The 9,259-nt window shown below is 44.3% G+C and overlaps 1 protein-coding gene across 2 annotated transcripts; it reads right to left on the bottom strand.

The window, feature by feature from the left end:
- Positions 1-4: 4 nt before the first annotated feature.
- LOC115207644 (putative L-aspartate dehydrogenase) lies at positions 5-7,670 on the bottom strand. Of its 2 annotated transcripts, XR_003881033.1 has the most exons (9): positions 7,576-7,670; positions 7,077-7,136; positions 5,800-5,944; positions 5,636-5,720; positions 5,078-5,227; positions 2,765-2,988; positions 1,926-2,065; positions 1,728-1,823; positions 5-966 (listed from the first exon to the last, which is right to left on the bottom strand). XR_003881033.1 is itself a non-coding variant. In XM_029774943.1 (8 exons), the coding sequence occupies exons 2-8, from the start codon at positions 7,129-7,131 to the stop codon at positions 1,786-1,788; spliced, it is 837 nt and encodes a 278-aa protein (XP_029630803.1). In that variant the 5' UTR covers positions 7,132-7,136; positions 7,576-7,670; the 3' UTR covers positions 1,699-1,785. The 2 variants fall into 2 exon arrangements, 1 of the variants encoding a protein (XP_029630803.1); XM_029774943.1 differs by lacking the exon at positions 5-966 and having other exon boundaries at positions 1,699-1,823.
- Between the last annotated feature and the right edge of the window lie 1,589 nt (positions 7,671-9,259).

The raw sequence follows: 9,259 nt of genomic DNA, 5'->3' as shown, positions 1-9,259 counted from the left end.
TCTCTTTTGTTGGGGTTTTACTACAACAGGAAATACTGAGAGCTTGGAACTACAAGGTTCTATCTGCATGTTTTGTTATTCCTTGTTCTGTACAATGTTCTCTACATATATAGTACTCTAACTCTATTCATGTTAAGTTCAAAAGAATACAAGATAAAAATACATCATTCAAACCAATTAGGGTTCAGAACCTTATTTTTGCAGATAAAACTAGGAGGTTCTAAGGTCACAATAGTGAGTGTGGTGTCAACACCAAGGCACTACATAAAGATCATCATACGTTACTGTTAACTTGTAGTGGATGTGGACGTAACTGCATAAGAGCTGTAAAAGTTGTGGGTTGTTGCTATACGATTGCTAATGAATGTGGTGCCTGCCATCACCCTGAGAGAGTTGCTCATTTAAATTGGTACTTCACAAAGTCATATTTTAATTTGTAGAGAAAGAGGTGCTGCTAGGATACAGTAGTAGGACTTTGTAGGATGAAGGTGGGAGGTGCTGCTGGGATACAGTAGTAGGACTTTGTAGGATGAAGGTGGGAGGTGCTGCTGGGATACAGTAGTAGGACTTTGTAGGATGAAGGTGGGAGGTGCTGCTGGGATACAGTAGTAGGACTTTGTAGGATGAAGGTGGGAGGTGCTGCTGGGATACAGTAGTAGGACTTTGTAGGATGAAGGTGGGAGGTGCTGCTGGGATACAGTAGTAGGACTTTGTAGGATGAAGGTGGGAGGTGCTGCTGGGATACAGTAGTAGGACTTTGTAGGATGAAGGTGGGAGGTGCTGCTGGGATACAGTAGTAGGACTTTGTAGGATGAAGATGGGAGGTGCTGCTAGGATACAGTAGTAGGACCTTGTAGGATGAAGGTGGGAGGTGCTGCTGAGATACAGTAGTAGGACTTTGTAGGATGAAGGTGCAACAGTTGATTCCCCAGAATTGTAGATGCAGACTTGAAGGTTTTGTCAATCCTGATACAGTCACACCATATTATATGAAACAAGCCCATCTTTGTCAAACCTGATACAGTCACACCATATTATATGAAACAAGCCCATCTTTGTCAATCCTGATACAGTCACACCATATTATATGAAGCAAGCCCATCTTTGTCAATCCTGATACAGTCACACCATATTATATGAAACAAGCCCATCTTTGTCAATCCTGATAGTCACACCATATTATATGAAGCAAGCCCATCTTTGTAAATCGTGATACAGTCACACCATATTATATGAAGCAAGCCCATCTTTGTCAACCCTGATACAGTCACACCATATATGAAGCAAGCTAAACCTTGCTCACATGATCAGTAACTACAGACACAGCCACTGCAGACTGTTCAGCACCATAGTGTTGTGTAGTGTGTGTTTCAGTACCGTAGTGTGTTTCAGTACCATAATGTTGTGTAGTGTGTGTTTCAGTACCATAGTGTTGTGTAGTGTGTGTTTCAGTACCATAGTGTTGTGTAGTGTGTGTTTCAGTACCATAATGTTGTGTAGTGTGTGTTTCAGTACTGTTGTGTTTCAGTACCATAGTGTTGTGTAGTGTGTGTTTCAGTACCATAGTGTTGTGTAGTGTGTGTTTCAGTACCATAGTGTTGTGTAGTGTGTGTTTCAGTACCATAATGTTGTGTAGTGTGTGTTTCAGTACTGTTGTGTTTCAGTACCATAGTGTTGTGTAGTGTGTGTTTCAGTACCATAGTGTTGTGTAGTGTGTGTTTCAGTACCATAGTGTTGTGAATGTTTGGTTGGTAGAGGGAATTGTCTTCTGAAATCCCTCCTTCTTCAGCACAAGTAAACCCGGCCACCATGTCCCTTACACACTGAGAGAAGAAAAGGAGAGGATGGACCGGACGTTAGACAACCCTTCATGTTCTCACACTGATTCATGCTACACACACACACCCTTCTACAGCAGAACCCACCCAGTAAGCTGCTCCAGAAGGAGTTGTAGGTGGCACTCCCAGTTACAGCTCCCAGTTTGGCTGGGTTCCTCCTCACTGTATGCACTGTGAAGCCATTGGCACCAGTAACCTCCACCTCCACCACATGGTAATCACTTAGTCTAGGAGAGGGAGAGAAGCCGTTGGCACCAGTAACCTTCACCTCCACCACATGGTAATCACTTAGTCTAGGAGAGGGAGAGAAGCCGTTGGCACCAGTAACCTTCACCTCCACATCAGGGTTATCACTTAGTCTAGGAGAGGGAGAGAAGCCATTGGCACCAATAACCTCCACCTCCACCACATGGTAATCACTTAGTCTAGGAGAGGGAGAGAAGCCGTTGGCACCAGTAACCTTCACCTCCACATCAGGGTTATCACTTAGTCTAGGAGAGGGAGAGAAGCCATTGGCACCAGTAACCTTCACCTCCACCACATGGTAATCACTTAGTCTAGGAGAGGGAGAGAAGCTGTTGTGTGACTATGACATAGCGGGTCAATGCCTTGGCCTTGTTAGCAAGACTTATTAGCCCTAGTTTAAGTTTTGTACACTTGAATCAGTGCCAACCTTTCTAAACAATGATGCTGTGTAGAAGTTTGGGGGTGAATGAAGTTCTTGCACAGCTGTGCTTCAGAGAGTGGGGGTTCCTTAATTGAAAGAGGCTATGTAAATACATGCTGAAATGTGCCAGCATGTATTTTGTAACACTAAGGGCAGCACAAGCCCACCTCCTTGCTTGTTCTGCCCATAGTGTTACAGTGATTCCCATTGTAAAAGCGCACTCTGAACTATCTTGTGTTATTTAAGAAGCTTTGCTTACGCCGTATCCGACACAATCTCCCCCTGGACGCCAACGAAACCCAGGGTCCCCGCTGCGATGGCCGCTGCCGCCATGGTGTTGACGTTGTTAGGGGCGACGGGACAGAGCTCTGCCACCGAGCCACTGAATAAGACCCGCCTCCCCTCATCCTCTGTCCAATCAGACAGCACGTCTCCTGTCAGACGGAAACATGACGGGTGCTTGGACATCCGGATGAACAGTGCCTTCAAGCAAAAAACGAGAGGAGGGGTTTAGAAAACGTGTGTTTTGTACACCAGTAATACAACTGAAACTCTAAGATTGAAAGCTATACTAAGGGAATAGAGAGCAATAGTAATGGTGTATTTTTGTAGGAACTAACTCCACCATGGTTCGTTGGACAAAGTCTATGGGGAAATGAATGGCGTTTTAGTAGGGGTTTTGGGAAAATGCAGAAAATAAGGTCTATGTAGCAGCATTCTGTCCACTACAACCATTCTGCATCCTATATGTAACTGCATTCTGTCCAGTACAACCATTCTGCATGCTCTATGTAACAGCATTCTGTCCAGTACAACCATTCTGCATGCTCTATGTAACAGCATTCTGTCCAGTATAACCATTCTGCATGCTCTATGTAACAGCATTCTGTCTAGTACAACAATTCTGCATGCTCTATGTAACAGCATTCTGTCCAGTATAACCATTCTGCATGCTCTATGTAACAGCATTCCGTCTAGTACAACAATTCTGCATGCTCTATGTAACAGCATTCTGTCTAGTACAACAATTCTGCATGCTCTACTATGACATTTCAGAAGATTAGAAACAGAGAACTATGACCTTCTTCACCTTTAATAACAATCAGAATTTAATCTCATATTAATGAGGTCTACACATTCTCTTATACTAACTCTTATATACTGCTCAAAAAAATAAAGGGAACACTTAAACAACACATCCTAGATCTGAATGAAAGAAATAATCTTATTAAATACTTTTTTCTTTACATAGTTGAATGTGCTGACAACAAAATCACACAAAAATAATCCATGGAAATCCAATTTATCAACCCATGGAGGTCTGGATTTGGAGTCACACTCAGAATTAAAGTGGAAAACCACACTACAGGCTGATCCAACTTTGATGTAATGTCCTTAAAACAAGTCAAAATGAGGCTCAGTAGTGTGTGTGGCCTCCACGTGCCTGTATGACCTCCCTACAACGCCTGGGCATGCTCCTGATGAGGTGGGGGATGGTCTCCTGAGGGATCTCCTCCCAGACCTGGACTAAAGCATCCGCCAACTCCTGGACAGTCTGTGGTGCAACGTGGCGTTGGTGGATGGAGCGAGACATGATGTCCCAGATGTGCTCAATTGGATTCAGGTCTGGGGAACGGGCGGGCCAGTCCATAGCATCAATGCCTTCCTTTTGCAGGAACTGCTGACACACTCCAGCCACATGAGGTCTAGCATTGTGTTGCATTAGGAGGAACCCAGGGCCAACCGCACCAGCATATGGTCTCATAAGGGGTCTGAGGATCTCATCTTGGTACCTAATGGCAGTCAGGCTACCTCTGGCGAGCACATGGAGGGCTGTGCGGCCCCCCAAAGAAATGCCACCCCACACCATGACTGACCCACCGCCAAACAGGTCATGCTGGAGGATGTTGCAGGCAGCAGAACATTCTCCACGGCGTCTCCAGACTCTGTCACGTCTGTCACGTGCTCAGTGTGAACCTGCTTTCATCTGTGAAGAGCACAGGGCGCCAGTGGCGAATTCGCCAATCTTGGTGTTCTCTGGCAAATGCCAAACGTCCTGCACGGTGTTGGGCTGTAAGCACAACCCCCACCTGTGGACGTCGGGCCCTCATACCACCCTCATGGAGCCTGTTTCTGACCGTTTGAGCAGACACATGCACATTTGTGGCCTGCTGGAGGTCATTTTGCAGGGCTCTGGCAGTGCTTCTCCTGCTCCTCCTTCCACAAAGGCGGAGGTGGTCTGTGGTCCCCACCTGCAGAACCACTCCTTTATTGGGGGTGTCTTGCTAATTGCCTATAATTTCCACCTGTTGTCTATTCCATTTGCACAACAGCATGTGAAATGTATTGTCAATCAGTGTTGCTTCCTAAGTGGACAGTTTGATTTCACAGAAGTGTGATTGACTTGGAGTTACATTGTGTTGTTTAAGTGTTCCCTTTATTTTTTTGAGCAGTGTATATTAACTTAACTATCTGCATAACGTAACCAACTTAACTATTAACTATGCTATCCCTTATAAATGAACATATTTTACTTGTTAAGTCCTCTTTCCTCCTCCCTCCTTCCCTGCACCTTTAAAGATCCACTATCATTGAGTCTCAGGATATCCTGGCCTCCCCACAATGCACCACTGGGGACATATAGGGTCCCCCCATGATGCTCTGCAGCCTGGCGCAGTTCCTGGTTCAGCTGTGGGTCTGAGAGGGCTGAAGGAGAGCCCACCTAAAACAGAGGCAGACAGAGAGGGAGGGACCACAATCTTTTCAAGGACTACCTCCGTATTGGAACTTGACGTGTTTCAGATTGGTGTGTGAGGGAAATCCTCCTTTTATCCTGTTGTCATTAGCATATACTGTTAGTATTTATTAATATAGGCATGTTATGCCAGGTGTTTTGCCAGGTTATCCATGCTAGCTAAAGAATGTTCAATAAGAGATAATGCTCTAAAGTGTTAATTTAGATGTTTTTAGAAACGGAGAGAGAGATCTTACAAGAAAATGGAAACAGAGAGAGAGAGAGAGAGAGAGAGAGAGGGATCTTACCAAAAAATGGAAACAGAGAGAGAGAGGGATCTTACTAGAAAATAGAAACAGAGAGAGAGAGAGAGAGAGAGAGAGAGAGAGATCTTACCAGAAAATGGGCCTTAGAGAGGAATTGGACTCCAAAGTCTTTTACAATTTTGGGATGACACACCTCCACAATTACATCAGCACCCCTAGAACACACACACACACACGTTACTTGTGCACATGACATAACACACATTACAGTGTGTGTGTGACGTGGCTCTCTACCTGTCTGTAAAGTCTGGGAGGTTGTGTAGAATCAGCTCCTCAGCCACTGATTCTCTGAGTTTGTCAGTGTTTCTGTTCCACACAAAGACCAGTGTCAGGCCCACCTGGGCCCCTTCTCTCTGGAGCCTCTCTACAAGGTACTGCCCTGGAAGTTCAACAACTTCAAGTTTAATTGGCAGTGTTTACACAGGCAGAACAATTCTGATATGTTGTCCAATTACTGGCAAAGAGCTGATCTGAGACCAATTGGTGAAAGGAATATCAGAATTGGGCTGGCTGTGTAATCACAGGATGTTGGTGGCACCTTAATTGGGGAGAACAGTCTTGTGGTAATGACTGGAGCGATTTTAGTGGATTGGTAACAAGCATATAAAACATGGTTTCCAGGTGTTCGATGCCATTCCATTTGCTCCGTTCCAGCCATTATTATGTAGTATTGACTACTACATACAGTAGTAGGCAATACAAACTGAAAACCATGAACACTACAAAAGGCCTATCATAAATATACAATCAACATTATGAATACCAGTAGGTACAGATGTAGGATCTAAATTTGATCACCTTGTTGCAGGACAACTTCTAGTGTATTTCAGTTTTAAAAAGTCTTCTGAAGTTTGTAATTTCCACTCTGAAATTTCAGACTTGATTTTCCCTAACATAACAATGTAGCACCCCCCACAAAAATGTCCTTTAATAATAATCCACATAATAATGCACATTTCCTGTTGCTGCAGGATTATTTTCCTGCTGTAGCAAACTGGCTCAAATTAAGATCCTACGTCTGTAGATAAAATCAAATCAAATCAAATGTATTTATATAGCCATTCTTACATCAACTGATATCTCAAAGTGCTGTACAGAAACTCAGCCTAAAACCCCAAACAGCAAGCAATGCAGGTGTAGAAGCACAGAACATGAACCTGGTGAACTCCCGCCCAATCAGTATTTTAGTTCATCAATTAACAATCAGATAGAGAAGAAACCCAGCAGTACTTAGGCCCTTGAGGGCCTGGAAATGAATGACCCTGTTGTAAAGTGGTAGGATTTACGAAGATGGGACCTACTGACACAGACTGACCACAACAATCAACCCAGGGACTGCAGCTGAAAACTAGCCGGCTAGCTAAAACTGGCACTTTTATAGTAATGTTGATGAATGTGCATTTTCCCTGTAAAACTACATTTAATAAATGAATCCATTCCACATTGAGAACATATGAGATGTGACGAGGAGGGAGGAAGAGAGGAGGAAGACAGGGGAATACAGCACTGACCTAAATGTCCATAACCCACAACTCCAATTCTCATCACTGGCAACTTGTCAGTCATGGTTCCTGGTGAGAAAGAAGACAAGAGAAGACAAGTATATGAGTTGATAATTCCCACTGCCAATGGAGCTCTCCTTCTCTCATGATCTCACACCTCACTCCACCCACCTCCCCATGGTGCCAGAGAGACTGGCTCTTCAAACTATCCATGACCCCTCTGACCCGGCCAAGGATTGATTGCCAGGGGTCAGGTTGTTAGGAGGCTGGGCACCTGACCATCCTCACTTCCTTTCCAGGTCAGAGCCTCACTATAGATTTATACAGTACTTCCTTCTCTCATTGGGCCATCAGCTATTGTATTATTTACAGCTTTATCATTGTTTCTATTCTCTCTCTCTCTCTCTCTCAGCTCTTCATCTTTTCAAGGCCTTCTCTTAGTACCTAGACCCTATCTACTCTGGTGGTCCTCAAAACTCTCCTTTTAACAACGTTTACTGCTACTCACCGGTGAATTCCTCTCCCTGCTCTCTTTCTCTCCAAACCTTCTCCTTCACAATCTACATTCCAACTGACACCCCTTCTCAGAGGATTGTGGGAAAGGTAGGGGTCAAAGTTCGACTCTGAGAGAATATGTTAATTATTAGTCCCTGTATCAGTGAAATTGTTGTTTGTTTTGTTTTTGAACCACACATTTTCACAAAGTTTAGCAGCCGTGAAAGGAAGAGCTGACAGTGAAAGGAAACTACCTGAACAAGTCATAGATTATGGACAAACCAAATCATAACTATACTGCCGTTATCAGACTGATAATATATTTGATGGATTTTATGTATATTTTGATCAACAAAATGTCTGTTGGTCTTGTAATGGACACAGCAAAGCCTATGAGCTGCGCCACACACGGAAGTGATTACAAATGAATGTGGGACAATGTAATGTACACAGTACAATGTACACAGTAGCCTACCTCACATGCTGCCTCCAGTGGCAACACAGTCATAGAAGCATCAAAAGAATACCATTACAACATTGTCTGTGTGTGACGTCATACCGGCGTCCTGCTAGTTAATGTCCTATTCTGCTCTTAGATCACCTGACCCGAAAGGCCAGTTGTCCCCCTCGGATGTTAGGGTTCTGGGTTCACTACAGGTTCACTATCGTTCATAGAACTAGGGTTAGAACCCTTAGTGTTGGTATGACTGAATGTATCTACTGCCACTGTGTGGACAAACGAAGTACTGCTGGTGACTTGCATACAGTTGTGGATGGATACACTTTAAGTAGAGTGAGTCGCTCTATTCCTCAAAAAGTATCACATACCAACTAATACTTGTCTTTATTTACAACCTTGAGGCAGGAGACAATGAGAAGAATGGTTTTGATGAGATACTGATAGAGATTGTATATTGTACAGGGATTGTTGTAGGACTGTCCCCAAAGTAATAGCCATGCTGTCTGACATTGGCTACTGACACAAGTCCTTATTCTGCATGTCAGAGGGACATATTTGTAGCCTGGTCCCAGATCTGAATGCACTTTTGTCTACTCAATTCCATTAGGAATTGGCAGTAGAGCCGAGACAGACTGGCACCCAGGCTAGCATATTTGTTCTATATAATATATATTTTCTAAATATCTGAACGTTCCACAGTGTTGTGTCCTACTGAACACAGCCTGGTTCAAAGTCATGTGTCCTACTGAACACAGCCTGGTTCAAAGTCATGTGTCCTACTGAACACAGCCCGGTTCAGAGTCATGTGTCCTACTGAACACTGCCCAGTTCAGAGCTGTGTGTCCTACTGAACACAGCCGGGTTCAGAGTCATGTGTCCTACTGAACACAGCCCGGTTCAGAGTCATGTGTCCTACTGAACACAGCCCAGTTCAGAGCTATGTGTCCTACTGAACACAGCCCGGTTCAGAGTCATGTGCCCTACTGAACACAGCCCAGTTCAGAGTCATGTGCCCTACTGAACACAGCCCAGTTCAGAGTCATGTGTCCTACTGAACACAGCCCAGTTCAGAGCTATGTGTCCTACTGAACACAGCCTGGTTCAGAGTCATGTGTCCTACTGAACACAGCCCAGTTCAGAGCTATGTGTCCTACTGAACACAGCCCGGTTCAGAGTCATGTGCCCTACTGAACACAGCCCAGTTCAGAGTCATGTGTCCTACTGAACACAGCCCAGT

The sequence above is a fragment of the Salmo trutta genome, chromosome 1, assembly GCF_901001165.1.
Source record: "Salmo trutta chromosome 1, fSalTru1.1, whole genome shotgun sequence".
Classification (NCBI taxonomy): domain Eukaryota; kingdom Metazoa; phylum Chordata; class Actinopteri; order Salmoniformes; family Salmonidae; genus Salmo; species Salmo trutta.
The sequence above is the reverse complement of the archived record's forward strand: the minus strand, read 5'-3'. Positions and strand labels throughout refer to the sequence as shown.